Below are 22,279 nucleotides of genomic sequence, written 5' to 3'. Positions count from 1 at the left end.
CAAAAGGAAGTTGAAGGATGATTGGCCAAACCTAATGAAGCACGCTCCAACTGAATTTGGGCATAAAAACGCCCACGGGGGCGACAACAGGGGCGTGGTGGGGTGTTTTGTTAAAAAAGGCCCAAAAAGTGACTACGGATGGTCTTAGAATAATTTTAAGTTGATCTAATTATTTTGTTTGAACAATTTGTTTTTCTTGTATGGATGATTTTTAAATTGATTAATAAAATATTTAAATTTTTAGTCAATTATGAGGTATTGAGCAATCTATTTCCGTCGTCATAGGTTGGGGTGTTACATGGTAGCATAATTATAGGGTTTTTTTTTTTTTTTTTTTTTTTTTTTGAAAAATCATTCGAGTTATATTGAGAATTAAGCACCTAAATAAACCATTTAACTATATTGGATTTGGGTTGGGCTAGATTGGGTATTTAGTTGCGCTCAAATAAAGCCTGGCCCTTCAGAAAGCGAATTTTATAACTTTTCTTGGACTTCGGAAAATGTAACTTAACTAATCTGGTTTGCCTTTCAAAAAAATAAAAAATAAAATAAAATACTAATAGTAATAATAAAATAAAATAAAAAATAAAAAATAAAAAATAATCTGGTTGGAATGAAAACATAAAAGCTTATATTCTATTGTTACTATCCATATACTTTTGTTTGATTTCCATCACATGTTCTAACAAATATTCTCATAATTGGGCCAAATACGCTCATTGGTATGTTCGGATTTAAAAACCGTCATAAATAATGTTTTGGTGTGAATTTACAATTCTAATAATCCGTAAAGACTTAAATAGATAAAATATAGGGGTCCCAAGTATATTCAATGAATAAGAAAACAAGATGTTGAAGGAAAAAACTAAAAAGTTGGAAATCCAGCCCAACCATCTGGTTTGGTTTAACCGGTAACCGATTGGATCAAATGGAGAGCGGTCGAAGAGGCTTGACTGTACCGGTTTAGCTGGTTTGTACGAACATAAAGAATCAAAATTGACTAATATCAGTGTAATTACAGTACAAAATTTACTTCTAGACTTAGGGAAAAACAAATTAATTGTCAAATTAAATCTATTATATATAATAAATAATTTCATTGTAGGCCACGTAACACTTTGTGAGGCAACGGTATTTTGGTTTTGAGGGAATTTGGTTTTGGGAATGAGTTTGTCAAAAGAGTATAGACTAGTTGGTCAAAGGGTTTTTCACTAAGTGGTTTCTTCCTGTGAAGGTTCAGGTTCGTTTTATACTAAGTGCAAATTATGTAAATATGGGAGAACACCTTTGGGATGGATTCGAACTTGAGGTGAGGGATTTAAACAACATATGTTGACCCTTTGGAGTAAGCGGGAAATCCAGTTGATTTGCCGTTAAAAAAAAAGAGTGTATTAATTTTTATTTATATTAGGTAAGTAATCAATTTATATGGTCAAAGAAGGATTTAATGGACTACAGTCAAATTATAAATTAGTTGTATTAATTCAGAAATAAAACATCTTATAATCTATTAATAGAAATATTTTCGGTATTATTATTTATAATGTTTAAAAAATTCAATTTTGTTTGAATTTGAAATTATTTTTTATAGCAACTTAAGAATTAAACAATTCCAATTACTTTTTTGAATAATTTGTAAATAAGTTTAGAGGGTGTTTGGTATATTAAATTAGGCCATTTGACTTCTACGTTAAAGATCATGTTCCTCAAGTCATGAGCTGAGACCATTAGTTTCAACCATAATGTTGTGGCCATTAGATATTTTTGAGTTTATTTCATAAGTTTTAAATAAATAGTCAAAAGGAAGCTAAGCAACTAACCAATAATTATAAGAGTATTGTATTACATGTAGAAAGGAATGATATCTAGAGACAATTTGGATTATAACCAGGTCCTCCAAAATATATATAATTACCCCAAGCATTATTATACCCATTTTTAACACCATAACAATTGGGTTTCTCTGCTATTACACCTAGATTAGAAACTCCAATTAAATGATTATCATGATCAACCACTTCCAATTTCCTGGCATATGCTGCCTTCCTAAAACCTTCATTCTGGAAGTGACCACTACCCATTTGAGTCGATGTGTGGGTACCCAAGTTTTCAGCATACACTTCTCCACCATATTCTATTATCGTTGCGTGATCTCGAAGATCTGTGAATAAATTTGACGGCCAGAACCCTATCACTTCTGTTCCCACTCTCAACCACCAGTCTGCGCTCTTCGGGTCCTGCAAAAGCCCGGTATTATACTTATATCATACGGTTAATACGATTACAGAATAACTGGATGGCGTTAGTGTGGATGGACTGTAATAGTTACGAAAGTGAAACCACATGGACTGTTTTGGCAATTTTTAAACTAACGGACTGAAATACTGATTTTTGACAAACCAAATGGACGAAAAACGCAATTAACTCTCTATTTTGATAAAAACTTACTTACCTTCCATATCATATAGGCGCCTTCATATTGTTGGCCGCCATATTTTGATGTTGGATCTATAGCAGCTCCAAGGCAAACATTTGGATTGGTTTGGACGAACCCAGGACATACCAAATTGTAGCAACCAGACTGATATCCATCGGCCTGTAATTTGTTTTAGTTTCAAACTATAAGTACTAGTTGTTAAAAAAAAAAAAAAAGAAATGCTATATGTTTTTTGAAATAATCCAAAGTGTTATGAGGAGTTATATTTTGTAGAAAAGATATTTAATAATACGAAGTAATAATTAATAAACGTATATGCTTACAGTCCAGTAAGTAAATAGTCTTGGAAGACTATCTTTGTGTAAACTTGGATAAACCTGCCATGACAAACTAGATATTGAAATGCAGATATACATTCATATAAACATATTTATCTGAAAATATAAAAGGGATGTCATGAGAGGATAAAACCTGAGTCCATTAACGCATTTTAATATATAAGTTTAAGTAGTGTGTTTTAGTTTTGTTTTTAATTGCATGTCTATAATACATTGCATTGTATTTTAAATTGTTATATTTGGTGTTTTTCTTATCAAAATAACCTAAAACATCATGTCTAAATCCAAAACATGATGCATACATGTCAATTCCTATGTCTTCTCACACTTCTTACAAAAAATGTCCTTTTTACAAGAACCTGACCCTATATATATATATGTATATATATATATGTATATATATATATGTATATATATATTGGGTTCAATAGTGAACACTAATGTATTTGTGAACTGGGTAAACAAATTCTGGCCATTGATTTACATCATCAAAATTGTAAAATACACTAGTGTATTTTCATCATCAAATCTTGGCCATTGAATTACACTTGTGTATCGATAATCAAGGGTTAGGATTAGTTTAGTAGCATTCATAATCAAAGGGGTTGTTCACAAATGAACCTAACCCCTATATATATATATATATATATATATATATATATATATATATATATATAGGATAAGGATCATGTGAGAAGTGATAGGCTAGTTGAGAAACTTGAGAACCATTCTGGACCACACATTTTTCTAAGCCTTTCGTAATATACACATATGTATAGTTTAAAATTGACTATATACACATATGTGTATAATGAGTTATACACATATGTATATAGTCAATTTTAAACTATACATATGTGTATATTACGAAAGGCTTAGAAAAATGTGTGGTCCAGAATGCTTCTCAAGTTTCTCATATAGGGTGGACTTCTCTTAGGATCCCTACCCTATATATATATATATATATATATATATATATATATATATATATATATATATATATATTTAGAAACGGGATCAGGAGAAAACACTCAAAAGTGTGAGAACGGTGAGAACGCATCCTGGCCCAACACGTGTCCCGCGGCATAGAGAAGGGCGGAGGAGTTTTTTTGTCTTTTCATTCTTCTTTTATTTTCACAACGCGGTATAATATTTTCTGGCGTCTAAGTTTTTTTTTTGGCGTTAATTGGTTTTGTTAAACTTTTTGGCGTTGAATTAATTGTTTTTGTGTCACATATATAATTTTTTGGCGTTATAGCGTTTTCTGGTTAATTTTTTTGACGTTTGTGGCGTTTTGTATAATAATTCACTACGAGTCATTAATATTTGCATAAGATTACAATAAGACCAATTTTTTTTGGCGTTTAGTGAATTTTTTGGCGTTTAATACCCTTTACAAGGTGCTTTGCCAGCAGTTGTTCTCCCAGTTTTCATTCTACTAGCATTTTGGTGTTTGTAGTTTTTGTCGTTTTATATAATAATCTATTTTATTTATAGAGAATTAGATAAAAAACAACATATAACTTGATATCAAAACAATATAAAATGAAAACAAAAAATAATAAAAAATGGTAATCTAATTTTTCTTTCGAATCTTCAATGTCATCAGCCTCTTCCTTCTTGAATTTGTTTTTGGCGTTTTGAACCTTTTTTGAATAATTTAGCTAGATGCCAACTTTCCTTCATAAACCCCGTCTTTTTCAGAAGAAGCTGCTTAGTGGCATCCTGTTTTTTGGTGTGATATTCTTGTTTGATGGCATGTCATTAAAGATCAACTCTTGCTTGATGCTATTTGTAATAATGGAGTCCAAAATAGCATTTTACGCTTGTGTTGATCCCTTTATTCCATGCATATAATCATCAAGAACAAAGCTCACATGATGGCATATCACTGTCATCAGTCTCTTTTTCTTGAATATTTGTCCATCTCATTCAGCAAAATATTATTGAGTTAACCCCCTCAGAAAACGGATCCATTTAAGTGAAAGCTTTGCCATTTGTGGCGTTTTAAAGGGAGTGGTTTCTAGAGTATATGGCGTTTTGTGTTTTTCTAGGTGTGATTAATTTCATTGTGTATAGACCCCTCTCTTATAGGAGTTTTTTGGCGCGTAGTTTAGGCGGGACTTTTTATTGTAATAAATGATAGTAATAAAGTAACTGTCTTTTCAGTTATTGTTTTTGTATTTACTGTGTTGATCAGCTTTTGTCAGTTTTATAGGTTATAGACGTCCCATCTTCTAAGTTTTGGCGTTTTTTTAAATGACGTTATGCAGACGAAGATGACAAAATACAATAACGAAGTAAATAAAATATTAAGCAGGAAAAATATTTTTTGTTATTTTTTGGCGTTTTGTAAGGATTAACAATTTTTAGTATTTTTTTGGCGTTTTGCTAATAAAGATAGAAATATATCATTTAATTATCTTAAAAAAAGAAGATTACATAGAAGAAAAAAAAGAGGAAAAAAATTAAAAGCCTTCGTCAGAAGGTACTTTATCCGAAAAGTATCCATCACTTGCGTCATCTTCTTCCTCCTCAGAGTCTTCATCTGGATCTTCATCCATGTAATCACATTTACCTTCATCAGCTTCTTGTTACTGAAGATTCTAAAGCCTCCACCTGAACATATCTTGCATTAACTCCAATTTTGAGTCTATTTCTGTGTTGGTACAAGTGGCGTTATGCAATTCTTCCATGAAACCCGGACGCTGCTTTGTCATGATGTTCTCTAGCCAGTAGACTTCCTGCTCCTCGCTGTCATATGTAACCGTCACCATGTCTGTTTCATCATCAAAACGCCATGATGTCATGACAGGGTCTGGCTTCACATCTGCTTTGATTGGTCCAAATTTGCTTGTTAATGCTTTCATAAGCATATGTGTTTCATGGCATTCGTTGTCTAGAGCGATGTCAATGGATAAGATTCGCCTCTGTATCTCTTCTTCCATCTTCAGAATTGCCCTGACCATCTTAACATACACCCTCCTTCTGTTGTCAAAAAGGAGGACGTATCGCCTGATTCCCAGAGTGTATCTCCACGAAACGATTGTTGTCATTTTTGGCGTTTTTGGTTAAGTTGGCGTTTTTGGTTAAAGATGTTTTTTTTGCAAAAAATGGATAGATTGAAGTGATTATGGAAGCTATGTTTTACCTTGTTTATATAATGATGTTTTTGACGCATAATTTAGGAGGGAATTTCTTCTAATAAATGTTAATAACTGAAATTCAGTTATTGTGTTGTTTCATCTTCCTGTAATATTCAACGCGTCTTATTACTAATTTTTGGCGTTTTGTTTTTAATGACGTTTTTTTTGTATGGCGTTTTATCATTTGATGGCGTTTTGAATATGAGTGGTAAAAGACCCTTTTACCCCTTAATGAAGCGCGCCCCACATAATAAAATTGATGTTATTTACGAAAACGCCACCGCGCAATCTAGTCTATGGATTGTTTTGATCGGACGATCCATTAGCGTTCTCACCGTTCTCACACTTTTCACCGTTTTCTCTAAATCCTGACCCGATATATATATATATATATATATATAACATACAAAAAGCCTTATCATACATCACGTAGGAGACAATGGTAACCGTTGGATCAGGGGTATAATCACGCATGGGACCACATAATCACACATGGGACCACATAATCACGCATGGGACCACATAATCACGCATGGGACTATAATCACGCACGTTATATGATAATAACGCACGTTATATTTTTTGTCATGTATGTTAATGTAGGTTAAGCCCCTGATGTACATTATACTTTCTCTCTCTCTCTCTCTCTCTCTATATATATATATATATATATATATATATATATATAAACTTACTTCTAAATAAATGTTTCATATCCAAATCCACATTTAAACAAAAATAACTCAATCAATAAGAAAAGAATTTACCTGCCAACCGACTTCAATAGTATTGACAGGACGATTTGGAACGTCAGCGATAACCCATATTTGTGAAAGGCTAAAATCATTTCCAGTAACATTTGGTCTCCATACATTTAATAGCGCCTTTGCTCCATAAAATTCTCTTTGTGTTACACACCCAACTGCATGCTGCAACAAACAGTGTCCATATTACAATATCACCTTTATTATTATATTCAGTTAAAATAAATACAACAAGTCGATCATTTTGCGACACGACACGGAAATAACCAATTTTTGGCTTGGATTCAAATATGGCTATGGGTGGGATTCGCTGGGTAGGGTTGTTGTTGTTGGCTTGGATTCAAACAAGTTCACCCAATATTCGGGTGGGTTGAGCTGTAAGTGAACTGGTTGGTCATCAACCTGTTCAACACTAGAATTTAAAGAAACTCGCCAATCGGTTCACGACACGCTTAACATGATTACATTTTTATTACAACCCGTCAACCCATTCACGACTAATTTAATTACCCATTATACCCGACACGACGTACGTATATCCCTAGTTATTTTTGTTTGTTCCATCCAAAATATTTTTTGTGTGCATTTGAGTACTTCAAGTTTGCGTTTTATTGTCATTTCATCCCTGAGTTTTGCAAATTATTGCGACTTTCGTACCTTGAAATTTGTCTTTCGGGGACGAAAATGGCAAGATTTCAAACTTTTTGATGAAAATGACACACCAGCTACAAAAGTCAGAGAATGATCAAACGTCATGAACGAAAATAATATTTTACTCAAATATATATGTCATGTTCGGGCTAATTTCAAAGTTCTTACGCACACCAAACCAACATGATTATTACCCCCAAAATAAAAACTACCCACCCACTTTTTTTTGTTATTTACTTGAATAACTATAGGGTGTGGTCATGACCCTTATGACCACCATGACCCTCCACATAGGCACCACATCATCTATCTTTAATCCATTATTCAAAACCACTATCCTAAGGGTGTGGTCATGACCCAAACCACTATCCCCTTTATTTTTGTTAATTTGTTTTTGTCTTAAAATATCAAATGAGAGGGTCGTGGTAATCGTGGTTTAATCCATGGGAACCACCATCAATCAAGGAGGGGGATGGTATACCATTTAATTAATGATCCTACGTGGAAATAATGTTCCAATCCATGACCCCCACACCCCATAGCCCCTCCCCTCTATACATATACATATGTATACCCCTTTTATACTTCGTATACCTCCCTTTATATGTCAGTTTACATGTGTAGCCACCCTTTATACGCCTATTTACATATCACATCAACTCACATATACGGGGGTATGACAAATATATAGAAGGTACATTTATTTAATGCCAAAGGAAATATGAGAAAAAGAAATGTATACCTCATGTTGTGTGGAAACTGGGATGTCTTTTCTACTATATTTCTTTCCAAACTTAGAAATTGAAATGGATCTGAAAATGTCACTTGCTCTTGTTCTTTTAATTGGAATGGTTCCATTTGGGCACGATTCACCCTTTGAATTCCACAACTGTTTGATTTCTGGGTTCTTTCCCGCATTAGCATGCTCTTTTGGTAACTCTGGTGGAATCTAAATATTATAATTTGGTTTCAAACAAGTAAACACATAACCAAATTAGTTTTGTATAACTCATCTATTCACATACATGTTTTTGCATAAATATGAAATCGCTTGAGGTCTTGATCAATTACGATAATTTATATGATGTTAACAAATAATTTTTTATTAATATCTGAAATAAGAGTACTGAAAATGGTGATTTATAACAGAACTAGTAACAATAACTTATATATACATAATACATTCAATGATTCAATATGCCAGAGTGCAAGACGCCACTATTATCTATACGGGTCTAGTCGACGATTTTTATATTCTAATGTGACTAATTAAAATGCCATAGAGTTCTTTTTACAAACTTTGAGACCAAATAAATTATATATTAAGTAAAGTAATAACTAATAAGCAGTTCTTGTAACATCACATATGTGTTTAGATTTTCTAGTTATATATATCAAACATATAATAAATATATTTTAAATACATAATGTGTGTATATATATGTGTGTCTATATATGTATGTGTGTGTATATATATATATATATATATATGTATGTATGTATGTATATAACACATCAAGCATGATTCCAATGCTAATTCATATAAGGTATTTTAAACATACCAATGACATTTTTCCTCTTAATTCTGAAAGATCAAAAGCGGGTTGAAGATGAAACAAAACGCAATCTATTATATCACCATCCGAACTCTGAAAAAACAAAAATAAAAACGTGTTTTCTTATAAACCATCAATTCCCCAAATAAAGTATAAAGGTTACCTTAATTGACTTAAGAAAAGGCTTATTGATCTTCTTAAGATGGGCATTAATCAACTTCATCTTCTTTGACTTGTTACCCCTCATGGAAGTTCCATTTTCTTCTAAAAAATCCTTTGAGACAACTGTTGAAAACAACAAGGAAAACAACACAAGAACAAAAATGATCCAAGGGGTTTCATGATATGAACTAGACTGCATCGTTGTATAGTGTTTTTATCCTTTCCTTTTTTAATCCTTTCTTGTTGTTTGTTTTCTCTAGTTTTATAATGCAATCGAATGAGAAATAATCTCCACGAAAAGATGTTGCAAGGTTTTTCTAAATTGTCGATATTTAACCTCTAAAAAAAATTGTAATCATGGGTCAACGATTATATTGGGGGGGGGGGGGGGGTGTTAACCAAATTTCAATTTTTAGAAAAAAAATAACTGATAATTAAATATTTTGTTCTGACTAATAAATACAATAGTAAATGATAACATCTCCTTTTATCCTTTCTGGGAGATGTATGTGATTTGATCTTGTAGATTAGATATGATTATATGAAATGGAGCAACTATAAAGTACTTAAGAAACATGTCTAGTATTATTTAAGGTTTATATGTTTTTTTTTTCTACCCGTTTGATTTTAATATGTTTTATTATTAATATTAATATGTTTTATTATTATTATTATTATTATTATTATTATTATTATTATTATTATTATTATTATTATTATTATCTATGTTTTTAGATACTTGAAAGTGAATATATTTGCAAGTAACACGTTAATATTAATAATAATCTGTTGTATCGTAGCTCAATAAGAATTGATCTTTTCCGGAGTCAAATTAAATCGTCTATTGTATCATAGTTTAATTGATCTTTTCCGGAGTCAAATCGATTTAGTAATAGTGATATGATTTAATTAAGGATGATCCATTTATGGTCATGTAGTAAATTCTATTTAATTTATCATCTTATGAATTGATTTTGTATATAAATTCATTAACGGTGATCCATTTATGGTCATGTAGTGAATGGATTTGGATGATTAATTTCATACATCTGAACCTGATAACATATATACAGAGAACTAATAAATAAGTCAAATATTTTATATGTGAAATGCAACTTTTGTTCATGTTGAGTTGCTTTTGTATTTATTTACATTTAATTAATGGTAAAGTTTTGTTAAAAAAGTACTTTAAAATAATCTATTAGTGATTCAAATTAGGATTGAATTGACTATTCATTTTAGTTAATGGTAAAGTTTTGTTAACAAAGTACTTTAAAATAATCTATTAGTGATTCAAATTAGGATGGAATTGACTTTTCACACATTGCATTCTTCGTGAGTTTGATACTAACCCATATTACATTACTAGGTTATAACCCCGTGTATTACACGGGGTTGAATAAAAAAAATTTATATAAATAAAACAATATATCTTTAAAACCTCATTTATTGTACGTGTTGAATAAATATAATTTTATATATTAAAAAATAAATAAGTTATATCTATAAGAACCATATTGTATGGGTTGAATAAATGTAATATTGTTTACCAAATAATAAAATAATACGTCTTTAAATAACCTCATTTATTACACGGGTTGAATAAATGTAATTTTATATACCAAACAATAAAAAATTACATCTTTAAAAATATACGCATTACACGGTTTGAATAAATATAATTTTCTGTACTAAATAATGAAAAATATATATCCTTAAAAAACCCTGTGTATTATATGAATTGAATAAATCTAAATTTATATATCAAATAATAAAAAATTATATCTTAAAAAACATCATGTGTTACATGGTTTGAGTAAATGTAATTTTGTATAGTGAAAATAAAAATATTTAATATATTAATACAAAGTTTGGTTTTCGTGATAAAAATAGATTATTCTATTATTACAAAATTTGTTAACGAAGTCTCAATAAATTTAAACCTTTATTTAACACTCCATAAATGTATAAATGATAAATAATATTAGTTAATTTTATTTTAAGTTTCGTAAAATTTATTTGATACAAAACTAAACAAAACGTTCAAATATAATTAATTCAAATAAATAATATTATAAATGAGAATGAGATTAAGCTAAACAATAATTATCCATAAGATATTAAAGTAATAATATTTAGTAGGAGGGTTATCTATAATATATGATATTAAATTAAATAATATTTAGTAGAAGGGTTATCTATAATTAATTAGAAGAGATTAAATTAAAATAATAATTATCTATAAGAGAAGGCTTAATATGATGACAAGTGTCTTTAAGGTGGTTTCTTTTATTATATAGTAAGATCCATTTAATATCTATATTATCAACTATAGGTTATAGTTGTGTCTTATAGAGTTAAATAAAAAAAAGTAAACTGCCATTTTGGTCTCTGAGGTTTGGGCAGTTTTGCCACTTTATTCCAAATCTCAAACCTTTTGTATCTGGGTCCATATGGTTTCAGTTTTGTTGCCATTTTGGTCCAAAAGTGAAATTAGCTCAAATTCCTCAAATTAAATCATGATGTTTTGTCCTTTTCCTTAGGGGTAATTTGGTCATTACAAGTATTATTTTAACAAATTATTAATTAAAATAATTAAATTAATTAATCCCTTTATCTTTACCTTATAAAAGAAGCAGGCTTATCATCCCCCAACCCAACCATCATTTTGCATCAATTTAGAAACCCTAACTCATAGAGACGGTGGTCTGCTCAGGTGTGAGATCGTGAAGCAGACGCCAGCCGGCGGAGAAGAGGGTTTTGTTGGTGATTGCAGCGGCAACGGTGAAAGAAAGCATGGTGCCGTCGACTTTTGGGGCGGCAGATTTGGGGACGATTGAGAGGCGGGGAGGGGAGGAGTCCGGTGAGGATTGGTCGAACGTACGGTGGTCTTCGCCGTCGCTGTTGCAGGAGTCTTTGTATGTCTGCAATAGGTCCATGATTGTGCGATGGTGAAAAGTTGGAAACCCTAGAATTTGTATGTTGATATTTCTTAACAGGATTTAAATATGAAGGCGACCGACTGAAACAACCATCCCTATAATCACAAACACACAATCAACAATCTGATCCCCTGTTTAATCAATCTTGAATCCTGTGAAGTATCATCGAACCAAAACCAGAAAACTACATCCCTGTTTTTTGATCAAGAATCAAAATCAGACCGTTTCAAAGATTTGATCAAACCTGTGATCAAATCCTGTTCAAATTATCATATACACACCCAGATCGTTCATACAATCGAGAATCGTTCCGTTTTCAAAATCAATCGCAGAAATCAAAACCCCTGTTTTTCGTTTTGACACCAGAGAAGTTTGTTTTTCTGTTCAGAATCAAATAATCAAATCGACAATTATAATCAACACTTCGGACAGAATCTTCACAAAAATCGGTTATCTAAAACCTTCTTAAGATTAGAATTTCGTTTAATTTTGATTCGTATAAAAATCGTTTTGGCGCAAAGAACAGTGATCAAAGATTCTGATCGCCGTTATTTGCCAGAAAATCTTTAAAACAGAATCGTTATTATAAAATAGAACAGTGATAGCAGTGGTGGTGCACGGTGGTGGTTGTGGTGGGGAATGATGGTTGGTGTGTGTGGATGGTTGTTGTTTTGTTATGCAGAAGAGATCCGGAGAGAAAGAGGTAGAAGAAGTGGGGATTGTTTATTTTCTTTACATAAAATAAAAAGGAAATGACTATTTTGTCCCTGAAGAAAATAACAAAATACCAGGATTTAATTTGAGAAATATGAACTGATTTCATTTTTGGACCAAAATGGCAATAAAAGTGAAACCACAGTGACCCAGATGCAAAAGGTTTCAAATTTGGACTAAAGTGGCAAAAGTAACCAAAACTTAAGGACCAAAATGGCAGTTTACTCTTAAAAAAAGACGACAAAAAGCTAGTAATGAAAATTTAAATGTTATAAAAAATATATTTGACAAGCTTTTCAAATGTCCGAGAAGAAGACAAATAGCTAGTAACGTAGATCTAAAAGTTATAAAAAATATATAAGACAAGCTTTTCAAATGTTTGAATTAATGTCATGTATGAAAAAAATGTGTGATTTTGAAAAAAAAAGGGTAGTTGCACGGTACCCCTGACCGCGGAAGGGATCTCCCTTCCCAGTTCATCACCTGACAAGGATTCCTGACGGCAAATACCCATAGCCATCAAAGAGGGGTAAGAAACATGTTTCGAACCCGAGACCTCGAGTGTCCTCGGTCCGGCTTTAAAGCGGGTGTCGGTGGCCACCAAAGTGGCACTAATGGGAATTGAACTTGGGTCTCCAAGTCACTCCACCACTAGGCCACTTGTGGTGGTTAAAAAAAAATGTGTGATTTTACCAAGTTTATAAATATGAAATCATTGGTCTATCGATTAGAGGAACTGCATCATCAAGTTTCTCATTAGTTTTTTTTTTTTTTTTTTTTTTTTTTTTTTTTGTAAATAAAACTTCAATAAAACAAACTTCTGACCCAAACGGGCAAAAGATAAATACAAAACAACACCCCCGACCCAAACGGACAAATGGCAAAATTACAACATATACATAGGGTATTTACACCACTCCTTCGAAATAATACATTTACATGCCGATCTATTCTTAGGCCACCCAAAACCTCTCGACTTAATCTCTATCAAAATATCTTGCGGACTTCTCCTGATCTGATTGAAAACCAACTCGTTCATGCTTTTCCAAATACACCAGCACGAACTAATAACCAAACCACGTATAATCTTCTTCATTTTTCCCACCTTGAATAGAATTATGTGTATCCATTAAATCTTTGAATTCGAAGGCGAAAATCGGGGGAATGTTGCACCAGGCACTGATATCCGCCCATACCCTAATAACCACCGAACATGCTGTAAACAAATGATCTACCGTTTCCTCATACTCGTCATAGAACGGGCACATAACCGATGAAATATCCACGTTCCTTCTTCTCAAATTGACTCTGGTTGCAAGCCTATCCAAGTTACCTCTCCAAGCCATAATATTACATTTGATCGGCACCCATTTACACCACTCGAAATTAGGAAGGTGGCTGCTTCCCCTATAAGAAATTGAAGCCTTTTTCACATATTTCACTGAGAAACCATCCAGTCTATCAACGTTCCATATCCATGAGTCCCTAACATCTGACAAACTCACCATGTTGATAGCGTCTTAACATTCCTGCCATTCCTTTAGCTCTGTATCAGACTCGGGTTGTTGGACCCAATTCCAAGAATGACCATCATTTCCTTGTCCCGATCCTATTCTCTCCATAACCCTTCAAGATTTGCATGATTCCAAAACAAACAGATGTGGCCATCTTTCCACGAATGGAAGATCACTCAACCAGGTGTCGAACCAAAGACAAATATCAACCCCGCTCCCTACTTTACCCAAAATAACTCGATTTATACCTTTTTCATTAAGTTTCATTTTGGAAATCAGTTTCACAATGTTATTCCAACAACCCCCTGAATTACCATTTAGCAGCAGAAAGCATCTTTGATTGTTTTTACTATGACACGCTTCCACCACTTTCCTCCACAGATTTTGGCTTTCGACTTTATATCTCCAACCCCACTTATAAAGGAGAGCCTCATTGACTTCTTTTAGTCTGTTAATACCCAACCCCCTTTTTTTTTCTTTGGCCAAGTGACCCAGTCCCAAGCCACCCAGTTCATTTTGTAATTAACACTGGATCCCACCCACAGAAACATTCTCATCTTAGCTTCAAGAGTCTTAATTATACCGACCGTAACTTTATATAAAGAAAAGTAATATATAGGGAGGTTCTCTAGAACTGAATTGATTAACGTAAGTCTACCTCTATAGACATAGTTTTAGCTTTCCAAACCGTTAACCTTTTATCAAAAATCTCAACAATTGGAGCCCAATTGCTGATTCTATTCATATTGGCTCCCACCATGATACCTAAGTAAGAAAGCGGGATAGCATCAGTATTACACCCATTCACATTAGCCATATTCTTGATATCACAGTTATTCACACCCAACCCATATAGTAGTCACAACAACCACTGTTTATGATGTTTTTTTTATAACTGATTGAATAATAGATATTGATGAGGTTATAATGTATATATATAGGGTTGGGTTCATTTCAAAACTCTATATAATTGCAGAACTTTCAGAACTCATAATAAACAGTCATTTTATAAATATATTTTTAAGCGGGATAGCATCAGTATTACACCCAATCACATTAGCTATATACTTGATATCACAGTTATTCACACCCAACCCATATAGTAGTCACAACAACCACTGTTTGTGATGTTTTTTTATAACTGATTGAATAATAGATATTGATGAGGTTATAATGTATATATATAAGGTTGGGTTCATTTCAGAACTCTATATAATTGGAGAACTTTCAAAACTCATAATAAACAGTCATTTTATATAATTGCTACGTTTTATATATAAAAAAACATTTTTTTCAAAAAAAAAAAAACTTGTATTGCACATGTGCATTATATGTGTACTGCACATGTGCACTACAATGTTTTTTTTGAAAAGAAGTTTTTTATATATAAAAAGTAGCGAAAATTTATAAAAAATTTGGTATTACCTCGTTTCTTGTGCTGGTTCTAGTGGTACACGATCCGGGTTTCGGTTATGATCCGTTGTGTCCTTTTTTAGGGTTGTTACAAAGGGACATGAGGTTCACATCAAAGTTTTGGAAGCGATTCCATGAAGTTATGGGAGCAAAGTTACACATCAGTACAATATACCAACCACAGACAAATGGCCAGTCCAAAAGGACCATACAAACACTTAAAGATATACTCTGATCTTGTATTATATATTTTGGTGGTAGCTTGGATAGCCAACTACCTTTGGTAGAACTCTCTTACAACAACAGTTTTCACACAACCATTGGAATGCCGCCATATGAGATGCTTTATGCTGGAGGTGTACCCCCCGTATGTTGAGGGAGATTTGATAGAAATTTATGTGGATTTTGATGTAGTAAGAACTACCTCGAACAAGTTTGAACAGGTTAAAGCTCGAATGAAGGTTGCCCAAGGCCCAAAGGAATTGTATATTAATATAATGATAGTCTATTGAGTTTAAGGTTGGGGATAGAGTTATGTTAAAGGTATCACATGAAAGGGAATTGTCCGTTTTTTGTAAACGAGGAAAGGTGTTTATTGGACTGTTCATGATATTGGCTAGAGTAGGATAAGTTTCTTACAAACTCAAATTACCAAAGGAATTGAGTGCGATTCATCGTACTTTTCATGTATCGTACCCGAGGAAATGTTTGGCTGATGAACAGTGCATGTGCCTGATACGTGGTCGAAAACTGGTGTTTAATCATATTTAAGTTTATGTTTTTACATGACTTTTGATTTTGAATGGCCTACTTTTGATTTGAATTGTGTTTTGCAGGTCTAACGGAGTTCAAGGAGCTATTCGGGAGCTTTATGGAGCATCGGGGAGCGAACGGGATCAACCGGGAACGCGAAATAAAGAAAACGGAAACCAAGAGTTGGGCATAGTGTCGGCGACGCCCCTTGGTTGTTCACGTCAGAAGATCCAAGGGCCGTCGGCGACACCCTGTTAGGCCGTCGGCGACGCCCTCTCTATCTTCATAACGCTGAACTTCGCATTTAAACATATTTTGACCAAGTTTTAATGGGGGATCAAAGGAGTTATGGGTTTTGAATGATATGAAGACATCTGGGAGCCATATTTCATCATCTCCTTCACCTTTAACCTTCCTCTAACCTCTAACTCATCATCAATCACATTCCTAACCCTAATCCACCATCACCATCACCATCATCACCAACCTTTCCACCATCATCTTCATCCATCCACACTCACCATCCAAACCCTAACCTTCATCATTCCTCCAAGGCTCAAGGTCATGGCTCGGTGTTCGTGTTCGTCATTCTGTGATCGTGTTCCTTCAACCATGAGCGGCTAGTCTCCTCGGGTTCACCCGGATGTAGATTGTTGTAAGATTTTCTAGGGTTTATACATTTGTGTTTAGTTTGATTTTGTGACAAGTTGTTTAGTATTTGAAACTTTGATAATTGTCTTGCATTTGTTTTGAATTCGTAAATTGTTGAGTGATGATAAAATTTGACTTTTCGAAATGGTTATGTGCAATTATGCCTTATCTTAGGTTAGGATTTACATGTTCTTGGTAAAGAAGTGCATTGCGTCTGTTGTTTATGACGTTGATAGCTTTTGGCACCTAAGCTATGTGACGCATAATTCGTTAATTATAATATGCAACTGAATCAAGTTAAAACATGTAGGAACCCTAGGTCTTACAATTATCGAACTGGTGTGGAACTTGTTTTTGAATTATTGTTTTCAACCACTTAGTTAAGTTTTGCAATCTTAGTTAATAAACCATTGTTTTAGATAATAGCAATTTGTCGGTTCACTCCGATTTATTTTTAAATCAAACAAACAAAGAAAATTAGCAAGCTTCATAATTACTTTGTACATTTTTGTAAATAGTTTAAATTGTAAGACCTTACTTCTATTTATCAATATTCATAGTTTCGACTATAAATGTGTATTTTCGATTACAAATACATTTGAAAAATACGGGGGTTTTTAAAATATTTAAGAAATTAGAACGTTACGACTTAATATAATAATATTGTTGTTGAAAACATGAGGACGAACATAATGTAGAAGCTTGATTCTTGATCGTGTTCGGTTCTTCGTTGAGCTTCATCGACATACGGCACCTCAAGTATACCTACATTTTATAAACCATCACAAACATTAGTTTCGATAGTTTTATAATGCATCAAACCAATTTAAGCCAAATAAACAAAACAAACAAAAATTCCCAGCTCTTATGCCCGTTGCGTGGCGCGACGGTTTCGTCGCGTGACACGACGGTAAAGCCTTCCACCCGTCCCGCGAAGCCAAGGCCTCTTTTCGACAGAATGTTTCTTTCTTTTGAGCTGTAGATACCCAGCTCCATATTTTTCACTTGTTACCACATTTAACTTGCATAGCTTTCTATATAATCGTCCGATTCACAACCCGTTTCTTCCTACGTGATCGTAACTCGGTTGTCCATCATATGGAGTTAAATCCGACATCCGAACTAACAAAATTATAAGTTTCTAAACACTCGGCTTATATTCAATTTCAACATACTTGACCCGTTCATGTTTAACACCACAAACTTGTTTCAAAATAATCATTAAGCAAGTACCAACGCATTTAACTCAAAATCTTTAGTTCGGGTTCATAATTTTTATGATTACGCAGCCAATACCCAAGCTATGCGCATAATTCGTTTTGACCCGTTTAGAGGATTTAAACCTTTAAGTTTAAATCTCGCTCTTTCTTCTCACACGTCATATTTCCACATTTAAGATATTTACGTATCTTTCACCACAACTATTTTTGTGGTAGATTTAATGTAATGAACCATTTATTCCGAATACTACCATTCGGTTATTCATTTTTCGGAAAACCCCATTTTTAGACGTTTGACCCAAAAGGCTTATGCCTATAACTTTTATGCTTATCTAAGGCTTACATGTTCCTAAACAACCTTTAAGGGTCGTTTACTCGATTTATCGATCAAGGGCATTTTGGTCAACTTTAGTCCCTCATTTTACGACGAAGGACTTACAATAAGATATTTGACCGAAATCGCATGTTTAACTATAATCTTAATTACACGTACCTGGCTCGGGTCAAAGTATTGACCCGTTTTAATACCTTGCCTTAATAATTTGCTAATTCATAGCAACGTAAATTCCATAAGCCGTTTTACCCTGTGAGCACTAGACTCGACAAGAACTTATTAGTCATTATTTGTCAAATGATGTTAACATTACCATTTGACCCGTTTGGTCTAAACGACCAAACATTTTGAACTTATATTTGAATGATATTTATTTACCATTTCATTATTTAACCCATTTCGGATTTCTCACCATATGGTTATATCTTTTAAATCCAGTTCTTACGCGTTTAACCCACTATGGCTTATGTCATATGGTGTTGTTTACACTTCAACTTTTATCCGTCCATACGTGACTAAATCATCATTTTACCCTTATTATTCGTTTAGGCTTACCTTATAAAGTAGCCATTCAAAAACTCATTTTATATATGTCATCTCATGACTAATTTACCATTTCGCCCTTTTTTTACCATTAAACATGCTTTTTATCATTTTATTTGTTCCGACCCATATAATTTCGTGTCGGAACCCATATTTCGGATATAACCTTTGTCATATTTATAACCTATAAAATAAATACGTATCTTACAAAAGGGTGTAAGCTTTACTTACCTTCCGTCCTAAATACGTTTTTCCTTCATATTCGATTTGTTTGACCCGCTTCCTTCCCAAGCTTCCACCTAGCTTGTCAAACATCAAACTATCATCATAATTCGTAGATGGTTAGATTAGTCATCATTAAATACGACTATTCCATCTTACGGATTTTATGTCGAAATTATTATTCGACTTCATCGTTGGTTAGTTTGACTTTCAAAAGTCAACTACCTTTAATCATATGATATGCACAATTAAGTTCAATCAACGTCATGTTTAGAACCCGTATTATCCCATATCACACGTAATTAGTCAAATTAGCCAATTACTCGTTTCTTTCATAATTTCATCATATCAACATTCATTCGGGCATTTAACAAACACCTTGCGGGCAAGATTCTTATGCATCTTTTATCTAACTCATGGTCCTTCTTTTAACCAAATTTTAACATCATAATCAAACCTCCATGTCTAGTGTTCTTGAACAACATCTAGGACTTGCATCATATCTTCAAATTTCACAAATTTAACACTCTAATTTCGTAGGATCGTGTAGTGACCCAAACGAGTCGATCGGAAGAGTGCTTCACCAATACAAGCGGCGGAAACAAATGTATCAATGTTATTTCAGCTAGAAAACACGAGAAATCACTTTAAATTGTCTTTTGATTGATATTAGATCGTTTACAGAGCTGTAGTCACTTCGACAGAGCTTCGCCGTCGGAACTAATTTCGTTACAAATGAACTAGGCACATCAGGTATATATAGGCCCTTAATTCTGCATGAAAGGTACACACGAAACTTAATTCCGTGCAGAATTAGTTCACACGGTATTACATTCATGCGAAATTAGGTGTTCCATGCGGAATTAGTACTTCCAAGCGGAATTACATTTTCGTACGGAATTACCTATATATCACTTTCTCGTTTTGCGTGCCCTGATCTATCTATTACATTACAAGACTCGATACAAGACGAAGTCGACAGACGTATGCACCAACAGACTCCCCCTCGGATGTTGACGAGTCTTTAGTGTCGATTCTTCGGTTGTCAAACCTTCAGTCTTTATCAGTCTGCTCGCTTTCTCCAAAGATTCTCCATTGTAAGCATCCTCAATCAATCTCTATTTCTTCTTTCTTCCATCTTCAGAATCTCGATCTGGCTTTCTACATCTTCAAACTCCCTCTCGATGTCTTCAGACTCCCCCTCTCAATCTGCTGGGATCGCAGTCTGGAAATCACCATCTTCAGGTTTTAAAATCGTAACCTGGCTATCAATCTGCTCAGGTATCGAAACCTGTCATTTCCTGCACAAACTCTACCATACACATAAGTTTCTCAAAGTTTAAAGATTAAAATTTAGAAACCACTTGCAGGAATTATTCAAAATGATTTATTCTTTGAAAACCACTTGAAAAATACAATCATTTTCATACATTCTTTTCCAACTCCATTCATCAAGTTTAGCACTAGGAATTTTGAAAATCAGCTTTCCACTATCAGTTGTCGATTTTTTTTTTGAATTTTTCAAAATTTATGCTAAAACACACCGAAAATCTTTTTGGATTTTAGAATAAACGTAAATGCAATAAAAAAAATATTTACAAACAATATTTTTGTGAGTTTGTGTAAGAGGATCATATCAGTTTTGAGACAAATCACTAACATCGTTAAGCTTTAGACATTTTAAGTTCTAAACAATTCACCTAAACTGTCAGTATACTGGTCCTCTTAAATTTTCACACAAAGTTCAACTGTTTCGAGATACGAGATTAATGTTTTAGATACTTAAACTCATTTGTGTGTCCCACCACTTGAATATACTCCCGTATCCAGATCCCAATATTCAGTCTTACAGGTGAGTATACCTAGATGATATCTGTAAGGGGTTAGATGCAAAACCGTGAGAGCTCAGGTCAGAACTTCCGTTCAGCAGAGAGATGACGGGTCGACTTTAGGTGTGTCCTCTTTAGAGGATCTTTTCTTCAACAGCACATGATTTACATTTTTCAATGTTTTATCATTTTTTATGCTGAGGGCGGTGCTATGTTTTAAGCAAAAACAGAAAGTATTATATGGGGACAATGCTGTTGCTTCCGCAAAATCAGAAGTCCGGGGATAATACCCTCAGATATCACTGAGTATAAAGACCTAGTATCTCAGAAAGAGGGACCTTTCAAACAAGATTTCGGGGGTTACCCATATATTCAAGAAATGTTCCCCACGAGATAAGCAAGTTTGAAATTTAGATTTATATCTCGAAATCAATTTACTAAATGTGTAAAAACCTACTGACACATCCGCAGCGAGATTGTTTATCACATTTAAACATTCCATTTCTTTAGCGTGTTGTGATAGTCCACTGATGTACTATCAGTTCCTCTTTTATACAACAAAACTCATTTTTGAATTTTTTCAATGTTTTTGGCTTTTTCAAATTTTCTAATGTTTTTGGATTTTCTATAATTCTTACTCCCCCTAAAATTCAAAACCATTCAAACAATTTGAAAACAAACTGTACAAGTAAAATGACAACTGGATGTGAATCGCTTCAATTCTCCATCCATTTGGCATAAACAATCAGAACTCCCCCTCTCAACAAACTATTTTCCCATTATGATTTCAAAACACTTAAGTTTGTTTTAATCAAAATGGTTTTTCCAGAAAATTAGTTTTGTTGATTTTACCACTTGTAGGAAATGGGGATCAAATCATCACATTGTTTACCAATCTTTTGAATGATAGTTAAATCAAGTTCAATTTAATGACCTTGATTAACCATTTGTCGGAATACCTACCAACCTCTTGCAAGTAAAACTTCTCTTTCAACCACGAGTCGGTTTGCTTTCCAACACTTACCTTTTGTAGGTTGAAATCTCAGAATGCCGATTCCTAATTTTTTCGCGAAAGATGCCAATTGATGCT

The 22,279-nt window shown here is 33.3% G+C and overlaps 1 protein-coding gene across 1 annotated transcript; it reads right to left on the bottom strand.

Moving 5' to 3' along the window:
* Positions 1-1,865: 1,865 nt before the first annotated feature.
* Positions 1,866-11,993, bottom strand: LOC110873916. Its single transcript, XM_022122948.2, has 8 exons — positions 11,747-11,993; positions 9,056-9,177; positions 8,899-8,985; positions 8,079-8,285; positions 6,689-6,850; positions 2,761-2,814; positions 2,453-2,596; positions 1,866-2,237 (listed from the first exon to the last, which is right to left on the bottom strand). The coding sequence occupies exons 1-8, from the start codon at positions 11,991-11,993 to the stop codon at positions 1,866-1,868; spliced, it is 1,395 nt and encodes a 464-aa protein (XP_021978640.1).
* Positions 11,994-22,279: the final 10,286 nt, after the last annotated feature.

Source organism: Helianthus annuus, chromosome 8 (assembly GCF_002127325.2).
Source record: "Helianthus annuus cultivar XRQ/B chromosome 8, HanXRQr2.0-SUNRISE, whole genome shotgun sequence".
Taxonomy (NCBI): domain Eukaryota; kingdom Viridiplantae; phylum Streptophyta; class Magnoliopsida; order Asterales; family Asteraceae; genus Helianthus; species Helianthus annuus.
This window is presented reverse-complemented; position numbering and strand designations above follow the sequence as displayed.

What these genes read in the sequence shown, in the direction of transcription:
- LOC110873916 (XM_022122948.2), bottom strand. Translation starts at nt 11,993, where the DNA reads ATGGACCTATTGCAGACATACAAAGACTCCTGCAACAGCGACGGCGAA. An exon ending in GCAGACCACCGTCTCTATGA is followed by an intron (nt 9,178 to 11,746) that starts GTTAGGGTTTCT and finishes TGTTTTCAACAG; the next exon opens with TTGTCTCAAAGGATTTTTTA. An exon ending in CTATTGAAGTCGGTTGGCAG is followed by an intron (nt 2,815 to 6,688) that starts GTAAATTCTTTT and finishes TTGTCATGGCAG; the next exon opens with GTTTATCCAAGTTTACACAA.